Source organism: Bubalus bubalis, chromosome 10, assembly GCF_019923935.1.
Source record: "Bubalus bubalis isolate 160015118507 breed Murrah chromosome 10, NDDB_SH_1, whole genome shotgun sequence".
NCBI lineage: Eukaryota > Metazoa > Chordata > Mammalia > Artiodactyla > Bovidae > Bubalus > Bubalus bubalis.
In genome coordinates this window covers 90,839,123-90,859,573 of record NC_059166.1, presented here as the reverse complement: position 1 = coordinate 90,859,573, position 20,451 = coordinate 90,839,123, and the positions used below count along the sequence as shown (strand labels likewise).

Here is a 20,451-nt window from a genome sequence, read left to right as displayed (position 1 = left end):
GTGCTGCCTGTGGTGATGTAAAGTTTTGAAATAGTGAAGAAGTTTTGGTCAAGTTACAAAACAAAGGGCAGTTTCCTCTTGATTTACAAAATAGTTGTATATTGATAGATGCTTTGGGTTTATATATGCGTTGTCATTAGGTTGTAAGTCCAGGTTATTATAACCAGCTGCTTTATCTACATGAAAGGACATTTAAGAATCATGAGGAACACAGGACAGTTCTTCATTGCCTGGGACTGTCCGGAGCATGCAGACCTTCTCCTGCTAAGTGCCAAGAGCACTCATTGTGACAATCTGAGACTGCCACAGATTTCCAAATAAACTTCTAGGAGACAATTAACTGCTGCCAGTGAGAAGCTTGGCCAACACTATCAGCGTTTAGGTGACCAACATATATGTATGTGTTTATATGTTGGGCTTCCCTGGTAGCTCAGACAGTAAAGAATCTGCCTGCACTCCAGGAGACCCCAGTTTGATCCCTGAGTCAGGAAGATCTCCTGGAGAAGGGAATGGCTACCCACTCCACTATTCTTGCCTGGAGAATTCCATGCACAGAGGAGCCTGGCGGGCTACAGTCCATAGGGTAGTAGACAAAAGATCATTTACTTTTCACAGGAGTCTAAGACAGATGCTGTTTCATTTGGGCAGTGGCTTTAAAAGCAGAATGATGGAATCGGCATGACAGAGTAGTAGAAGAGGAGCTTGGCTATGGCCTCAGACATGGCGGGATCCAGTTCTGGCTCTTGGACTTGCCAGCAGCGTGCTCTTGTACCAGTTACAGAGGCGGCTGAGCTTTAGGTTTCTTTCCTGTAAAATATGACTGTAACACCTTCCTGCATAGGTGTGATGAAATAATTTAAGGTCCCTGGTTCCAAGTAGGAGTTTCATAAAACATAGTGATTACTGTGTTATAAATCACAGCGGTATGCCCCTGTTTATTTAGGATAGGTTGCCGTTTTCTGTTGGTAGGCAAGAGGACATTTCTCTGTGAAGCTACTAATAAGTGTCGTAGGTTTTGTGAGATTTAAGTGTGTAAAGTGTGAAGCTCTGGACTTAAATAAAATCTGTATTCATTGTGTTCTTTCCAGCTCCAAGCCTTCCAACCATTTTTCATTTTTTTGAATCTTCCATACTCTGTCATCAGAGGTGAAGAATTTGCTTTGGAAGTAATCATATTCAATTATTTGAAAGATGCCACTGAGGTAATGTGCTAAAAGGTTTGTTCATCATTTACACGTCAGGAAAAAATGAAGAAAACATGCTGGCATTGGGTTATGTAGTGTTTGGGCATCTAAAAATTGTATGCATTTCTGGAATGTTGAAAATAGCCGTACTTTGCCCACCATTTCTTCAACTTATTAATGTTGAAGGATATTGCTGGCATGTCCAGACGTTTTCCCCTTAATTTCTAGTGCGAGTTCTCTGCTTTAGTCCCACAACTTCATTTCTTGGCATGTCTCTTCCTCTTTCCTGCTCCTTTCTCCCCACATTTTCCCCTACTCTACTCCCACACGGAGAATGTCTTGCCACTTCACACTGCCATTGAGTGCCCACTGCAACTGGCGAGGATTTATTCCTTTCAAGGACTGGTTTGGACCTAAGGTGTCTTCCTTGAGGCATCTCACTCATGCTGTTAGGCTTGTGGTCCCCATATTTGTATTTTCTTTTTTTTTTTTAAATCTATATTTAAATGGAGGATAATTGCTTTACAATGTTGTGTTGGTTTCTGCCATGCATCAACATGAATGAGCCATAGGTATACATATGTCCCCTCTCTCTTGGACCCTCCCCGCCCCCCACCATCCCACCCCTCTCGGTTATCTCAGGGCCCTGGGTTGAGCTCCCTGTGTTAATGTCTTCTGTTTCCAAGGCTTTGATTTTTGAGTCATGGTCTGGTGTCCCCTCAGCCAATCAGTTCCCTGTAAGGCAGGGGTAGGCCCACTGTTTGTACTGTGCCCATAGTGGTGCTAATGAAATGATTCCCACTCCACCCCGACCAAGACTAGGGATTGTAATTAACCTTACTACCCGAAAATGCCATCATCTCTTTAAGCACTATGTCCAATGGCACCCCACTCCAGTACTCTTGCCTGGAAAATGCCATGGGTGGAGGAGCCTGGTAGGCTGTAGTCCATGGGGTCGCTAAGAGTCGGACACGACTGAGTGACTTCCCTTTCACTTTTCACTTTCATGCATTGGAGAAGGAAATGGCAACCCACTCCAGTGTTCTTGCCTGGAGAATCCCGGGGACAGGGGAGCCTGGTGGGCTGCCGTCTATGGGGTCGCACAGACTCGGACATGACTGAAGCGACTTACCAGCAGCAGCAGCTAGAGAATAAACTGGTTCTTATTTTCTAATTTTACTTTTTAATTTTCTCAACATGATATAGTGTAAAGAGCAAAAGATCTGGAGTCAGAAGCCCAGATTCGGGATCCAGCTTGCCCACTTAATGACAAGTAACTTAATTGCAGTTTACTCATCTGTTAGATTAGAAATATTTTGAGAAACAGATGAGAAAATAAGTGGGAAAAACAATTCGTGAAGTCTAAGATCCAGAGAAATGCTCTTCTTGATGAGCCTGGCAACTTTGATGTACTCTACGAAAGTTTACAACCAACATGTGCTTCAGGACTAGTGTCTGAGTCATACTTTTCTTGGAATAATTTTAGCAGTGATTCTCAATGAGTGTAATAACATTTCATCCTGTCTGCCTCAGGTTTTTCTAATGGGACTAGTGTCCCAGGATGACACAGCTGAGTCAGGCTGGTGGTAGTACCATGACATGAAATAACCCAGCTCTCAGAAAATGAGAGAATTTAATGTTAGTGGGAGTTTAATGTTAGACTTGAAGAATGCCATTTCCCTACTTGTCTTGAGGTAGGTGGAAAAAGCATGGGAAAGCACTCGGTTTTTCCTGTTCCTCTACATGCTCTTCTTGGCTGAACCTTTCTGTCTCGTTTTTCTCTAATCTTGGGCCTCACAGATTTAACCGCAGTTTAAAGGGTATGGCAACCCACTCCAGTATTCTTGCCTGCAGAATCCCATGGACAGAGGAGCCTGGCGGGCTGCAGTCCATAGGATCACAAAGAGTTGACTGAAGCGACTTAGCATGTATGCACAAAGCAGCATTTTACTGAGGAGCAATTTATTATACAGAACCTTTGATGACTTTTTTTTTTTCTTCCAGGTTAAGGTAATAATTGAGAAAAGTGATGCATTTGATATTCTAATGGCTTCGAACGAAATAAATGCCACGGGACACCAACAGACCATTCTGGTTCCCAGTGAGGATGGGGCAACTGTTGTTTTCCCGATCAGGCCAACACGTCTCGGGGCAGTGTCCATCACCGTCACAGCTGTTTCACCTGCTGCTTCTGATGCTGTCACCCAGAGGATTTTAGTGAAGGTAAATATTTGAAGCCTAAAACGAAATGGAAATACAGAATTGAAAAGGAAGCAGAAGATGGTTTTTCTCATGGTTAAATTTGTTTTCAGGACCTAGTAGGATATCTTCTCCACCCTCCAGGAATGCCTAATGTTTTTCTCATCTAAATGTAAAAATATATCACGCAATTGGAGGTAATTGCCAATGTCTTATTCAAATTTTTAGTATGATTATAAAGCAGGTTATATTTACACTCTGTGTGACATTGGAATCCTGTTAAATTGTGCCAAGTTGATATATAGATTTTGAATTTTTGAATTCCTCAGTACAGGTAGAATAGGTTTTGTAGGTTTTTTTCGAAGACATGATGCACAAAAAGGCAACTCAGCATAGTGGATAAGAACTTGTGTTCTGGAGGGAGGCAGCCCTGGACTTCATCCCAGCTCTGTCAAGGGTGCCTTTGGACAAGGTATTTAATCTCTGTCTTTGAATAATAAAAGGACCTATTTCAGAGGGTTTTTCATTCCCTTTTCATCTTCTCCTTTATCATTTCCATTGCCATTCCGTGAACTATTTTCTCTAATTTAAAGAGAAAGTAAACATTTATTAATGGATTTGAACCAAGACCTTGTAGGCACTTATCTAACCATACACAGGCCAGACGATTAACTCATTATCTGCCTATGCTACTGCTGCTGCTGCTGCTGCTACTAAGTTGCTTCAGTCGTTTCCGACTCTTAGCAACCCCATGGACTTCAGCCCACCAGGCTCCCCTGTCCCTGGGATTCTCCAGGCAAGAACACTGGAGTGGGTTGCCATTTCCTTCTCCAATGCATGAAAGTGAAAAGTGAAAATGAAGTTACTCAGTCATGTCCGACTCCTAGCGACCCCATGGACTGCAGCCCACCAGGCTCCTCTGTCCATGGGATTTTCCAGGCAAGAGTACTGGAGTGGGGTGCCATTGCCTTCTCCGTTATCTGCCTATGGTTTTCTCTAAACAGAGAAATAGAGACCATGTTAATTGTATTACTTTTTATCAACAGGCTGAAGGAATAGAAAAATCGTATTCACAATCCATCTTGCTAGACTTGACTGACAGCATGCTACAAACTACCCTGAAAACACTGAGCTTCTCCTTTCCTCCTCACACAGTGAGTGGCAGTGAGAGGGTTCAGGTCACTGCAATCGGTAAGAACAGAGTATATGACCCTCACTACTGGTTTATTTCTATATGGTAATACACATTTCTCATTTATTTGTACATGCATTTTCTTTTTTAATAAATTATGTAAATTGAAGTACAGTTGATTGACTGTGTTTTGGGGGAACAGTAAAGGGATTCAGTTATACATATGTGTGTATGTATATTATTTTTCAGATCCTGTTCCATTATAGTTTATTACAAGACATTGAATATAGTTCCCTGTACTATACAGTAGGTCCCTTTTAGGTATATTTTCTTATTTAATCCTAATTAAATAAGGAATTGCAAAAAAGTTTTACTTGCTGCCAACCGCTGATTACAGTGGAAAGGCAAGTAAGGGGTGTGTTCTGGACCAGTTCTTCTCCGTCTTCAAGGCGCACATGAATCTTCTGGGGACCCTGTGTGAAGGCAGATTCTGGCTCAGTAGGCGTGGGGTGAGCCCTGGATCTGCATTTCTAACAGGCTCCCGAGTGTTGCTGATGTTTCTGGTGTACAGTCCACTCTGAGTAGCCAGGCCACAATATTGTGTGGCTGGAGGGAGGAGTTGTTCTGCCTTTGTGGCTCTCAGTCACTGGTGAATATCACAGCCTCCTGTGGAGCTTTGAAAATACGCAAATATCCGGGTTCCACTCCCAGTCTACTCAGTGAGACTCCCTTGGGCTATGGCTAGGACGTGCATATTTTGAAAAGGTTCTGCTAGTGCTTCTGACAACCAGAAGTTGAGGACCACTGCCTCGAGTGGTTCTCTGTGCAGAATGCAAGTACCCTGTACCACTGGAAGCTATCCACTGACTTAGTCACCTTCTCCTAGTTGCCAAAGTACTTTCAACTATTAGAACTTCCACACAAATGGCTTATTTGTATAGTTGTGCTTTATGAATAACTGAAAGAAATGTTTAGATTTTGTTGTTCAGTTGCTCAGTCGTGTCCGACCTTGTGACCCCATGGACTGCAGCACGCCAGACTTCCTTGTCCTTCACTATCTCCTGGAGTTTGCTCAAACTTGAGTTGATGATGCTATCCAACCGTCTCATCCTCTGTCGCCCCCTTCTCCTCCTGCCCTTAATCTTTCCCAGATCAGGGTCTTTTCCAATGAGTCAGCTCTTTGCATCAGGTAGCCCAAGTATTGGAAATGTTTCAATTAATGACATCTAAATAATTTGTCAGGTCTTTGAGGTGTCAAGACCTAAAGCACTTTTTCAGAGGTTCTTTTGAATCTCACCTGCAGATGTCGTGCTTTTTATTATTACTCCAAACAACCAGTCCCTCTGCTACTGCTGCTGCTGCTAAGTCGCTTCAGATGTGTCTGACTCTGTGTGACCCCATAGACAGCAGCCTGCTAGGCTCCTCTGTCCCTGGGATTCTCCAGGCAAGAATACGGGAGGGCTTTTTGGGGAGACTTAGATATAATTCTTAAAAATAAATAAACAAACTCTCTGTTGAGGAGAATACATTCTGCTTAAGCACCTCCCACAGTGGTGGGGTGCTGGGAGATGGTATGGCGTGTGTGCACATATACAGAGGGAAGAGCCTTAAAGTTTTTTCTTTTTAAACTTTTTATTTTGTATTGGGGTAAAGGCTACCCATTCCAGCATTCTGGCCTGGAGAATTCCATAGACTGTACAGTCCATGGTGTCAGAAAGAGGCAGACATGACTGAGTGATAGCTTATGGTTAACAGTGTTGGATTTGTCATCTCTGAAGAAGATTTAACTTCGGGACCAGGGACCAGGCTTGATGACTCAAGAGCTTTTGTGTAACAGAGTTTTATTAAAGTGAAAAGGAATAGGGAAAGCTTCTGACATAGACACCGGAAGGGGAACAGAGAATGCCCCCCTTGCTAGTGTTAGCAAGGGAGTTAAATACTTTTTTAATTGGTTATTACAGTAAATCAAAAGAATGTCTCAAGGTTTTAAACTTCTTACTAGACTCACTCCCACAATATGCATTTTAAGATAACAGGATTGGTCAGAAGATTTTCAGGAAGGAGCAACATGTCCTCAAGCAGGATACCTTATTGTTATATAATCCTTACTAAGGAATGTAGGAGAAAACGTTTGTCCTTTTCTCCTGGAGAATTTCAGACCCCTGTCTCCTCCTTGAGAGCCCCAGACCCTTTTCTCCTTCTCCTCCTCCTCCTCCTCCTCCTCCTCCTCCTCCTCCTCCTCCTCGGGGACCCTGGACTTCTTATCAACCTGCCTAGGAATTGATTCTCTTGTGAGCGCCTTTCACTTTCTTTCAGAGCCAGTTAACAATGTTGTGGTAGTTTCGGGTGAACAGTGAAGGAACTCAGCCATACATATACATGCATCCATTCTCCCCCAAACTCCCATCCCATCCAGGCTGCCACGTAACATTGAGCAGAGTTCCATGTGCTATACAGTAGGTCCCTGTTGGGCATCCATTTATAATATAGCAGTGTATATATCTGGAGAAGGCAATGGCACCCCACTCCAGTACTCTTGCCTGGCAAATCCCATGGATGGAGGAGCCTGGTGGGCTGCAGTCCATGGGGTCGCTAGGAGTCGGACACGACTGAGTGACTTCATTTTCACTTTTCACTTTTATGCACTGGAGAAGGAAATGGCAACCCACTCCAGTGTTCTTGCCTGGAGAATCCCAGAGACGGGGGAGCCTGGTGGGCTGCCGTCTATGGGATGACACAGAGTCGGACACAACTAAAGTGACTTAGCAGTAGTGTACATATGTTCATCCCAAACTCCCTAACTCTCCCTTCCCCCCATGAGCCTTGAAGTTTGAGTGTGTACCGTCTTTCCTTATGTTGGAATGATTCTGCCTGTGGTTATTGAATATTCTGAAGTTTAAATTTTAAAGTTTGATTTAAAATAATGTTTTTTCAAGTTTTATTTTTATATAGTATTTATTTAAAAAACCTGTTTGGTTTTTCATTTTCTATTAAAAAACCTATTTGTGTTTTATTTGGTGAATATTGGCTTGCTTCTTTGAATATTAAAAGTCCAAGTTTATGTTCACTTTAAATATTAAAAGCATACTGTGCAGTGGTGGTAATAATAAGGAACAAAACCTGCACTGGTATTTACTTCTCCGAGTTAACATCTAAAGTTTAAGACATGGTACGCTAGCACGACTGCAGCCCACCCACGTGAAAGTCATCCTCTCTTATTTGGATTCACTTTTTTAGGATCAAGTTTTCAGTAGGTATTTGGACTTGGAATGGTGAAGTTTTTAAAGTAAACCACACTGACGAATATTCTTCTCTATACAGTTCAACCATAGTGAGGTCAAAATTAGAACTCAGCCTTTACATTTCTAAATTTTTACTTATTTTCTTGAGCCATAATGTTAGAATGTGGGTAAGAGTGTGTTTTGTTTAACTTTATGTTACTCACTTTGAAGAATACTTTTAACCCATTTTGATCCTGAGATTCACTGAAACATATATACCAGTTAGTTCTACTTTGTTGTTGATAAATAGAGCACACTGAAAAATACCACAAGCCCTGCCCTTAGAACGTCATTTCTCAAGAATTTATAGTGTATTAGTAAGGAAGTCAATATAAAGTTCTATTTATGTGAAGTGTACTAATAGTAAAACTTTTCTTCCCTGTATAAGAATGATGATTTCCTAATGCAAATCCTGACATTTTGGTTAGAAATTAAAAAAAAAAAAACTTACAGTTTGCTTATATGTGCTGTATCTTTGAGCTAAAAGTCTCCTAATTTGTCGCATAATCTACAAGTTCAGTACCATTGTATTATCATTTATTTGACCATTTTCCTAAAAGCCTGATGTAAAGTTTCTACTGTGTTCCTGGCGGTGGACCAGTCATAGTGCTTCAGTGTCGGGCGCCTTCTGCTCTCTTTGCCACTAGGAGGTGTGGTTATTGGGGATTTGCTGACCTTGATAAATGTCTTGTGCTTTCAGGAGATATTCTTGGTTCTTCCATCAGTGGCTTAGCCTCCCTGATTCGCATGCCTTATGGCTGTGGTGAACAGAACATGATAAATTTTGCTCCAAATATTTATGTTTTGGATTATCTGACTAAAAAGAAACAACTGACGGAGAATTTAAAAGAAAAAGCCCTTTCTTTTATGAGGCAAGGTAAGCATTTTAGAAATATATATATTTTTTTTTTGTAAAAATACATTTGTTTCTGTTTTTGATTTGTTTTTGGTTAGAGTTGGCTCTAGACTGTATTTCAAAATGGACAGATTTTGTCTTTGCTGTGTGATTGTGACATGAGATGGTGTGGAATGTGCTAGAAGTGTTAACAGCCGTCACTACTTGTCCTCAGCTCCAGGCTCACGGACAGCTGCTAAGATGCTTGTTAAAGGAGTTTGATCCTGGAGGGGCTTATATTTTCATAAGGGATTGGAAATTTAAAGCCACTTAAAAATCTGATGGTGAAGGACAGGCAAGGCTGGTGTGCTGCAGTTCATGGGGGCGCAAAGAGGTGGACACGACTTAGTGACTGAGTGACTGAACAACAATAAAAATCTGAAGGAATGAGTATTCATTGAGGCATTCCACATTCTGGAGTATCTCTTAGGGACTGGGGTCAGTTCCTGTGCTGAGGCAGCAGGAAGTCAGGCCTTTCCTCCCAGGGAAGTCTGTGTTCAGTGGAGAAGGTCTGTATGTAGTGAACACGTGTGGCATCACGTGGCGGGGGCTTTTAACATTCCAAGTAGCTGGGGGCTAGGAGGGAAGAGTGAGTATGGGGGTCCCTCCTGGCCACATGGAAAACATGATAACTCTGCCCTGGCACCCTGGGGAGGCTGATGCTGTTTGCAGACACACAGATGCTCTGTCTCTACAAGTTGCTAATAACAATAATTAACATTGGTTGATGCAGACAAATGTGGCAGACTGTGTTCTAAGCACCTTACATAATATTTTACAGATAAAAGTCTGTAAAAATCTGGCACAGAAAAATTGCCTAACTTGTTAGGTCACTTAGCAGGTGAGTGGCAGAGCTGGGGTCTGAACTCACTGTCTGGCCCCAGAATCCATACTCTTAATGTCCTTACTTAGGAGAAAATGGAAAGTTGTGAGGCATTTTTAACAATAATAATGTAAACTTGATTTTTTTTCCAATACTCTAAAAGCTAGCCATACAGAGTCACAGTTTCAGCTTTGTGCTTCCATTAGGGGACCTCTAGCAAGATCTCGGTGGCTCAGTGGTAGAGAATCCACCTGCCAATACAGAAGATACTGGTTTAATCCCTGGGTCAGAAAGATGCCCTGGAGAAGGAAATGGCAACCCACTCCAGTATACTTGCCTAGGAAATCCCATGCACAGAGGAGCCTTGTGAGCTACAGCCCATGGGGTCACAGAACAATCGGACATGATTTAGCAACTAAACAAGAAGAAGTAAGATCTCTGTGTGGCTGAGTTTATCATTCTGCACAGTTTGGGGTACTTGCTGTCCATCTAACTGATGAGGAAATGGGTCAAAATTATAGGAAACTGCTTGTTCAGTATAATCTATAAATTGAATGAATACTTTCCATCCTACCTTTTTTAAAACAATGAATGGGTTAAATGCCAATAGAGGCAAGCCTGTTAGTGATTTGGCTAACTTTTCCATAGTTAAGAATGAGAAAACTCAGTAAAGACGTTATTTTAATGTGAGCTTTTCTTCCAGGTTCCCTCATTATGAAGGGGCATGCTTATCCTAAACTAACTGCTGTGTGATAAAGATAATAACTTACCCTGTTTTACAAATACTTTAATTTAATTTTCACAAAAGCCCTTGGAGATAGGAGTACTGTTATTTCTTCCATTTTGCAGATGAGAAAACTGAGGTATGGGAGGCTAAATAACTTCCCCATGGTTCCCCCGGATGGCTTGGTTCTCAAGTCCATGGTCAGAATGCCAAGAGATAGCATTACTTTGCAACATTCTTAGGTTGTTGGAAGCAATAGGAGAGGATGGAGGAGGACCAGGAATTGGGCCAAGACTCTTCAGTATGACCAACGTGCAAGACTCAATGGGAGTTCTGAAAAAATAGGAAGGGAGGCCCATGGCCCTTGTAGGGAAAGAGAGGCCAGAGGTTAGAATCTCGGGTGTCAGGTTAGACCAGAGTGAGTTGTGGGATGTTAGATCCAGGAAGCTGAGCTGCAGTCAGTTTCCTGAGCGCCCCCTGGGCTAGGTGGGCAGACACGGGCTGAGTGCAAGTCTGGGGCTGCGTGGGAGGATGGACTTAAGGGAGGCCGGGGACTGGGGTCAGGGCTGGGTGTGACCTGACTTCTGCAGTGAAGGAGATAGTGGTAGAGTTTCCATCAGATTAGAGCCAGGTGTTTCAGGCATTTAGGCTTCCCTGGTGGCTCAGATGGTAAAGAATCTGCAATGTAGGAGACCCAGTTCTGATCCCTGAGTTGGAAAGATCCCCTGGAGAAGGAAATGACAACCCATTCCAGTATTCTTGCCTGGAAAATCCCATGGACAGAGGAGCCTGGCGGGCCATAATCCCTGAGGTCACAAAGAGCTGGACACAACTGAGCAACTGATACTTTGCAGGAATTTATGACATCTCATGCCCAGGTCCTTAAGTCCTCTAGGAAATTCTCAAAGATGTAGCAATTGGTACTTTCTGTACTGAAAGAAAGTGAAAGTGAAGTCGCTTAGTCGTGTCTGACTCTTTGCAACCCCATGGACTGTAGCCTACCAGGCTCCTCTGTCCATGGGATTTTCCAGGCAGTAGTATTGGAGTGAATTGCCATTTTCTTCTCCAGGGGATTTTCCCAACACAGGGATTGAATCTGGGTCTCCCGCATTGTAGACAGACGCTTTACCATCTGAGCCACCAGGGAAGTACTGAGCTGCCCCTTAAAAATTATTCTCCTTTATGCATATGTTTGTGAATCAGCCATGTTTTTTTCAGTTTAGCTATCCATTTATTTAAAAAGAATGGTAAAAATATCAAATGTTCTATCATATATGCAGAAAACACACGTTATTAATGTTTCAAGAAAAATGGTACTTACTACTAAGACATTTCCTCTGTGATTTCCAAGTATGTATGGTCTTCATGTAATGCATCTTTGCATGTCCTCTACCTGGACAGGCCTTCATGATCTATGAACTATGTTTGCTTGATAAAATCCAATGATTTTTAAAGCAATTCAGTCATATTTTAAATATATAAATACAGGAGCTGCTTTTTTCCAAGAGGCAAGCTTATTGGAAACAGGGTAACAGGGTAAGTTATTATCATTATTACACAGCAGTTAGTTTAGGATAAACGTGTCCCTTCATAATGAGGGAACCTGGAAGAAAAGCTCACATTAAAATAATGTCTTTACTGAGTTTTCTAATTCTTAAGTGTGGAAAAGTTAGCCAATTCACTAACAAGCTTGCCTTAAACTTATAATTAGTTTAAGCAGTGGTACCAGGGACTCTTGGTATAGTGTTCAGTTCAGTTCAGTCGCTCAGTCATGTCCGACTCTTTGTGATCCCATGAACTGCAGCACGCCAGGCCTCCCTGTCCATCACCGACTCCCAGAGTCCATCCAAACCCATGTCCACTGAGTCAGTGATGCCATCCAATCATCTCATCTTCTGTCATCCCTTTCTCTTCCTGCCCTCAATCTTTCCCAGCATCAGGGTCTTTTCCAATGAGTCAGCTCTTCTCATCAGGTGGCCAAAGTATTGAAGTTTTAGCTTCAACATCAGTCCTTCCAATGAACATCCAGGACTGATATCTTTTAGGATGGACTGGTTGGATCTCCTTGCAGTCCAAGGGACTCTCAAGAGTCTTCTCCAACACCACAGTTCAAAAGCATCAATTCTTTGGCGCTCAGCTTTCTTCACAGTCCAATTCTCACATCCATACATGACCACAGGAAAAATCATAGCCTTGACTAGACAGACCTTTGTTGGCAAAGTAATGTCTCTGCTTTTTAACATGCTGCCTAGGTTGGTCATAACTTTCCTTCCAAGGAGTAAGCGTCTTTTAATTTCAGGGCTGCAATCACCATCTGCCGTGATTTTGGAGCGCCGCCCCCCCCAAATAAAGTCAGCCGCTGTGTCCACTGTTTCTCCATCTGTTTGCCATGAAGTGATGGGACCAGATGCCATGATCTTAATTTTCTGAATGTTGAGCTTTAAGCCAACTTTTTCACTCTCCACTTTCACTTTCATCAAGAGGCTTTTGAGTTCCTCTTCACTTTCTGCCATAAGGGTGGTGTCATCTGCATATCTGAGGTTATTGATATTTCTCCCAGCAATCTTGATTCCAGCTTGTGTTTCTTCCAGCCCAGCGTTTCTCATGATGTACTCTGCATAGAAGTTAAACAAGCAGGGTGACAATATACAGCCTTGATGTACTCCTTTTCCTATTTGGAACCAATCCATTGTTCCATGTCCAGTTCTAACTGTTGCTTCCTGACCTGCATACAAATTTCTCAAGAGGCAGGTCAGGTGGTCTGGTATTCCCATCTCTTTCAGACTTTTCCACAGTTTATTGTGATCCACACAGTCAAAGGCTTTGGCATAGTATATGCCACACTAAAATCAGATGAGATGTTGGTATAGTGCCATAATAGTTATAGTTAAGGAGATGAGTAAAAACTATTTTTCATAACTCTGCATCTTTTAAAGACAAGATTCTGACTTGTATTTGAAATTTAGTTTGGCTGGTTTCAAGTAGAGAGTATGGAGGCACTAGACTGGTGCTTTATACCTTGATATATTACATTCTTTGAGAGAGTATAGAGAACAGAGGAGCCTGGCATGCTGTAGTCCATTGGGTCACAAAGAGTAGGACATGACTTAGTGACTGAATAACAACAAATAAAATAAAGTGAAATATTTTAGAAAATTCCACTCATTGCATATTTTATATGTTTCTGGAATGTTGGCCAATCAAATATCAATGCTTTAAAGAGACAGAATAAGTTTTCTAGCATGAACCATTTGGAGTGAAAGTCACTCAGTCACATCTGACTCTTTGCGACCCCATGGACTATACAGTCCATGGGATTCTCCAGGCCAGAATACTGGAGTGGGTAGCCTTTCCCTTCTCCAGGGAATCTTCCCAACCCAGGGATCGAATCCAGGTCTCCCACATTGCAGGCAGATCCTTTACCAGCTGAGCCACAAGGGAAGTCCATTAAGGAACAATAATTTACGCCTTAAGAATTTGAGTTTCTGTACTAGGTACTTTGCTGTGGGTTAGTGTTGACAGATGCCCTAAAAATGAACACTCCAAATTCTCAGTATCTGTTTTTTGTTGTTGTTGTTGTTCTAAAAGGAGTGCTGGTCCTCCAGACCTGTCCCAGCAAGTAGGTGCCAAACTGCAGTTTCAAAGCAGCCCTGCATTGCATTTGCTGGTTGTTAGAGGGTGCAGAGCCGCCAGAGGGCAGTAGAGGCTGTGTGGGCAGAATGAAGAGCCCTGGAGCTGGGAGGTGGGCGAGGCCCCACCGCGCGAGGTAGAGCCATGATTCTGGCTTCTATCGGGGCTGTCAGCCCTGGGCTCTGAACCCTGCCTCCTGCTCTGGCTGGTTTCCCTAGCCTCGTTTTTTGACCTGTAAGATATGGGTAAATGAGATCCTACTTCTTAGGGCTGTTTTGAAGACTAAATGAAGTATTTTAACACATAGTAAATGCCCAGGAACTATCAGCTGTAATATACCTAGTTGCATCTAAACTAGGAGATAGGGTCTCAGGTCAGCAAGTAAATTCTGTCTGTTCTGCCTCTAAAAACAAGTGTGAAATTCCTCCACTCTCTCCATCCCAGGCTGATGGCTTTATTCTGATGCATGGTTGCTCCCCAGCTACTCCAGTGGCTTCCTAAAGAACACTCTTTGCCAACATGCTCACCTTTAATACAGTTTCTGCATATTTTATAATAAAAAGGATCTTTGGATAATGTCATGGTCATGAGACTTTCTTAAATTCTCCTGCGGATTCCTGGCCTGGGCTTGCAGGCCCTGAGTGAACACCAGACCCTTCTTTCACTTCTCCTGCAACTGTCCCATCAGGACTCTGTCCTGCTATGTCTAGTGCGCTCCCAGGGCCATGGTGCTCAGGGTCTTTCCACCTGTCCTGCCGTCTTCTGGGGTGCTCTTCCCCCACATCTTTCCAGGGCTGGCTCTTTCTGGTCGTCCAGGTGGTGTTTTCCTCAAAATGGCCTTCCCTGGCTTGTTGGTAGCTCTGACTTAAATTATGCCATTTAATATTCTTAAATTATGCCACTTAATATATTCTTCATCACACTTGACATTATTTAAAATGTTTTTGTTTTTCTGTTATCTGACTGTCTCCTGCTCTAGAAGGTAAGCTCCCTGACAGTGGGGACTGCTTGAATCTCTTCTCCACGGGGTCACCATTTGGGCCCCTCAGTACGTGCAGAATGGGTGAAGGCATTCGTATCAGCATTAACTTTGTTGGGCTTTAGGTTGATCATCCTGATGTGGAGGTTGAGTCTAGAAGATCTCTCAGGTGTTTCCGCGATGCATGGCTGTTTCTAACCACCACAGTGTCTACTTGGCTTTGGCAGGTTTTTATGAACTAGGAAATGTGACTAGGGATCTGAACCTGTTGCCTTTTGAGCTGGTGAAGTGGCTGGACTCTGTCCAGCTGTTGTCATTGTTCAGTCACTCAGTCTTGTCCAGCTCTTTGTGACCCCATGGACTGCAGCATGCCAGGCTTCCCTGTCCTTCACTGTCTCCCGGAGTTTGCTCAAACTCGTGTCCACTGAGTTGATAATGTCATCCAACCATCTCATCTTCTGTCGTCCCCTTCTCCTCCTGCCTTCAATCTTTCCCAGCATCAGGGTCTTTTCGAATGGGTCAGCTCTTTGTATCAGGTGGCCAAAGTACAGGGGCTTCAGCTTCAGCGTCACTCCTTCCAATGAATGTTCGGGATTGATTTCTTTTCAGATGGATTGGTGTGATCTCCTTGCAGTCCAAGGGACTCTCTAGAGTCTTCCCCAGTGAACGCCTCAAAAATGCATCTTTTCACATGATGAACTAAATCATATTAGTTATAAAATAGCAGACAAAAACTTCTCGGTGTCGTGATTTTCATTATGAGATCAGTGCCTCATTTCAGAGACTCTGTTTTTCCTTTTGCCATCACGTTTGCCAAAGTTTTAAAAAATATACCATAGTTGTTTTAATGTTTTTAAGGGATTAAAGTGGCTTTGACACAAGTCATGATTATATTATTAAATATCATTTGTGACCAGCACATGGTTTTCCTTAAATCATGCTTGGCCCAGGAGCCCTGTGACCTAACCCTGTATTTTTTTTTTTTTTTTTATCAAAACAATAACTACATCACTGAATGAAATGTCTCTTACTGTCAAAAAGAAAAATAGAATCATAAAATGAAAACTTGTTCAAATATTTAAATTGTAGTTCCTGCAGCTCATATTTTCAAGTAAGACTAAGACCAAACTTAGTTGAAAACACATTATATTTTCTCTGTTGAAATAAAGACAGGGAATAATAGGTTTCAGAACTCTGATGCTGCATTTGGCCTTCACAAGAATGGCTAGAGGCTGTAGTGAAGATGCTAAAAAGAAAATGTTGGTGAATTTCTCACTGTCCATTTCATGTCAGAAAGAGTAAGGAAGTTGATAATGAATACTTTTCTTTTAGTATAGAGAATATTTTAATCAGTTCTTTTTTTTTGGCCAGAGAAAGATATTGATACAGCCACAAACAGCTGATTTTACTTCTTTTATTTGTATGCAATTATGACACTTGTCATAAACTAAGACAAATTATGTTTAGAACTTTACTTTTCTCTGTGCTTCTATGAGTGGTACTTTCCTCTTTATTATGATAAATTGTAAATATTTTACATTCATGACTATTCCAAAGAAAATTCATGACCTCACAATGTATATATCTTGTCCGACCCTTTATAAACAACAGTTCATGCATCATTATTTTAAATTTTAGAAGCGCCTGTTAATTCTGATTATATATTACTTTCTAACGCAAGAGCTCTTCATAAGACTATGAACTTAAAGGCAATACTCTTATTTCCTCATAAACTTTTGGAGAAAACCATGTTTTTGCCTTTCTCACCTGGAGATGGAAAGTCTCCAATTTAGGTGACTACCCTGGAACACTGAATTACTATACTAACAATAAAGCTTACAGCCAAGCAAGCTGTCTGTTTCTCTTATGGAACTGGATGGCTTGGAGGACAAGTAGCCATGGGTTCTCTCATTATGCATGGGTGGCTTCAGACAGGGAAGGGCGCCTCACCGGAGAGCCACTTGGTTCTGGTTCCTTCCTTTTTTGCCCAGGGAGCAGAGCTGGAGGTTTGGAGTCTCAGTTTCACCTAAACCAGCTCAGGAAATGTACTCCATACCTGGAGACTATCTGCGAGTCATCCCCCTCCTCTGGGCTGGCTGCTCCTGGCGAAAGAACTGTGCCAGTTGTTGATATTAACAGCGATGGTTGGAGGTCAGCCACCTGAGGGGTCATTTCCCTATGTGCTGATCTCATCTCTCTGAAGGTTTCACAGGAACCCATCCTGGGAACTGCTGCTGATGTGACTCAGGCGAGACACTTGGTCCTCCCCTCAGGTTGGTCCATCTTCCCACAGAAGCATCTCCTCTAGTGCTGGTGGGACCTGGAGCATTCCTTCCCTTTTCTCCCCTTCCCTTCCTCTCCTCCCTTTAGTTTATCATCTGTCTTTCAACTTTGCCTCTAGTGTTTTGCTGTGGGAAAGTTTTAAACAATTTTGTTGCTATTATCAATTTTTTCCCCTTAAATTTGGATAGTTAGTCCTTTTTACACCCATGTTAGAGAGCAATGTCTATTGTTTTTTGAGAGCATGTAAAAGGTACTGTGCAAAGGACTTTTTATATTTATATAAATTTTTAATTTTCTACTAGAGTATAGCTGATTGACAATGTTGTGATAGTTTCAGGCAAACAGCGAAGAGACTCAGCCATACCTATACATGTATCCATTCTCCCTGGACTCCCCTCCCATCCAGGCTGCCATGTAACACTGAGCAGAGTTCATGTGCTGTGCAGTAGGTCCTTGTTGGTTGTTATCCTGGATGAAGTAAGTCAGACAGAGAAAGAGAAATAGCATATGACATCCCTTATATGTGGAATCTAAAAAGAAATAATACAAACGAACTTATTTACAAAGCAGGAACAGACTTGGAGAGAACGAACTTACGGTCCCTGGGGGGAGGGGTGGCGGGAAAGGACTTTTCATATATTAATTATTGAAAAAGCTCAGTGAATTAGTCGGAAGCAGCGGCTTTGGAAACAGATTGACCTTGGCTAGTGCCTAACTTCAGTGCCTACCAATGTGTGACCTTGCACATGACGTATTCTGAGTTCCTGTCTCTTCATCTCTAAAAAATGGGATAATCATAGAGTTGTGGGAGTACCAGAGTTATACCTGTAAAGGGCTTTGACTAGTTCCTGACACGCAGTCAGTGTTGGATAACTTACTTATCACAATATTTCGTATTAAATTGGGCTTCCCTGGTGTCTCAGACAGTAAAGAATCTGCCTGCAATGAGGGAGACCTGGGTTTGATCCCTGGGTTGGGAAGATCCCCTGGAGAAGGGAATGGCAACCCACTCCAGTATTCTTGCCTGGAAAATCCCATGGACAGAGGAGCCTGGTGGGCTACAGTCCATGGGGTTGCAAAGAGTTGGACACGACTGAAGCAACTTAGCATACAAACATTGAAACCATTGTAGTTAACACCAGACTTAAATATTCCACTTTTTAATTTACTTGCTTTATTTAAAAAAAAAAAATTTGTTTATTTGACTGTACCAAGTCTTACTTATGGCATGTAGGATCTAGTTCCCTGACAGGAAATGAACCTGGGCCCTCTGCACTGGGAGCGCAGAGTCTTAGCTGATGGAGCATCAGGAGAGTCCCTAATTTACCTGCTTTTGAATGCCTAGAAATGTTGGCTATGTAATGGTATTCTGACTTTATTCCAGTTTGGGGCTATCTCAGTTCTTAATTGTACATTCTACTTGGAAAGTCCTGATGTTCTTAATCTCCCACAGTACATAATATGGAAAATATTCAGTGTTATTTGATTTCATGTCTTCTTTCCCATTGTCTGCCCATGTCTCCTCAATATGAAGTTATGATTAGAAACTTCCATTCATTGCAACTTGATTACATTGATGATCTATTTTGTTGTCTTCAGGTTACCAGAGAGAACTGCTCTATCAGAGGGAAGATGGCTCTTTCAGTGCTTTCGGAAATGATGACCCTTCTGGAAGCACTTGGTAAGTGTTTCTGCTGGTGGAACAAGTCCATGTCATGGAAAGGACTCTTACTAGGTCATGATGGCCATGAAATTGACAGACGAATATCTGTATCTGCTTGGAGCCTGCGTTTTCTGGAGCCTGCGTTTTCCAGAGCCTGAATTTAAGAGATTCTCCCTTTCAAATATGGCTTTAAAACACTAATAAATCAGACGCTTTTATTTAGAAAAGATAAGCCATAAATTCTCTCTCTCTTTTTTTTTTTTTGGTGGGAAAAGCAGCAATAAAATACTTTATGATGATGGTGCAGCTGGCAAGAAAAATTGGTTAGAAATGCAGGGTATTGGGACATAGTTCTTTTAAGATTTTTTTAAAGATCACTTTTAAAAATGCTTTATTTATTTATTGGCCTCACTGCACAGAATGTGGGATCTTATTTCCCCAACCAGAGATTGAACCCATACTCCCTGCAGTGGATGCTCAGAGTTTTAACCACTGGACCACTTGGGGAGTCCAGTTGTTTTTTTTTTAATCAGAGACAATGCAACATGAATTTTGTGGTAATACAGTCAATGTAGTTTCTTTAAGGTTATTTTTTTGTGAAAAACCATTGAGGGGGGTCAAATAATGAACATTCAGAGTTTCCTCCAGAATGAAAGCTGTGTGGCTTATTTTGAATGATTACTCTCTTCTTGAACTATCTTCAACTTCTGTTACATTCAGAAAAAGACAGGCTAATTATATCAGTAGAGTTAGTTAAAGTGTGCTGTGGTAAAAACCTTCTAAATCTCAGTAGTTGATTAGCAAATGTGCGCATGCTGCATTTCCACTGTGGGTCACCAGGGGACTCTGCATCTTTGTTTCAGCCACTATCTCTCTGTCTCACCCAGAGCCTCCAGGCTTGTTGCAGTCTGGGGACAGAAGGCTGGGATATCCAGCACTGGCAATTAAAAGCTTCAGCCTATGTGTAAGATTTCTTATCACTTTATTGTGATCAGAGCTGGTCCTGGGGCCATGCCTAACTTCATGGGGGCCTGGAAGTGAATTCTTCTGCATACCCAAAGTTAAAGAGAACTGCATCACATTGAATATTAGTAATATTTACCACACTAAATCTTTTATAGGACGAAACAGATCTGCTTCAGATTTTCTTTTGGCACAAGTCAGGATATAGATCCATTAATAGAAAGGTTTCAGTGTTTTATTGCTTGATGTTCTTTTTACCTCGATATTTAGCGTTCTGTAGCAGAGATTGACATACTTTTTCTTTAAAGGATCAGATAGTAAATATGCTAGGCACTGTTGGCTACATAGAACCTTAGTTGCATGTTTTTTCTTCTTCCCTTCACCCTCTCTTCCTTTCTCCTTAAAAAAAAAAAAAAAAGTTTTAGGTGGAGGGTAGGGGTGGGAAGAGGTACATATAAGGAGACGGCGGGCTGTATTATTTGGCCCAGACAGTATTGGCCCACAGGCTGTAATTTGCCGATTCCTGTCCTGTAGGATAGAAATATCCATTTGCTCTACTTAAAAGTACTACAGTTTGATTGTGGATTAAACATACTTCATCCATTGCTTTGGGGTTGAACCAAACGTGCAATGAGATCTTCCTAAGTAAATACCCGTAACAGTCCACAGGTGAATAACCTTGGACAATTTATTTA

At 42.0% G+C, this 20,451-nt stretch overlaps 1 protein-coding gene across 2 annotated transcripts in view; it reads left to right on the top strand.

Moving 5' to 3' along the window:
• CD109 (CD109 molecule) overlaps positions 1 to 20,451 on the top strand; it is a 137,041-nt gene that overhangs the window by 95,663 nt on the left and 20,927 nt on the right. For both annotated transcript variants that reach the window (XM_025294874.3, XM_044924508.2), the window contains 5 exons: positions 1,089 to 1,202; positions 3,189 to 3,407; positions 4,430 to 4,574; positions 8,497 to 8,673; positions 18,730 to 18,811. In XM_025294874.3, the coding sequence (XP_025150659.2) occupies positions 1,089 to 1,202; positions 3,189 to 3,407; positions 4,430 to 4,574; positions 8,497 to 8,673; positions 18,730 to 18,811 (737 nt within the window). The remainder of the gene's footprint in view (positions 1 to 1,088; positions 1,203 to 3,188; positions 3,408 to 4,429; positions 4,575 to 8,496; positions 8,674 to 18,729; positions 18,812 to 20,451) is intronic.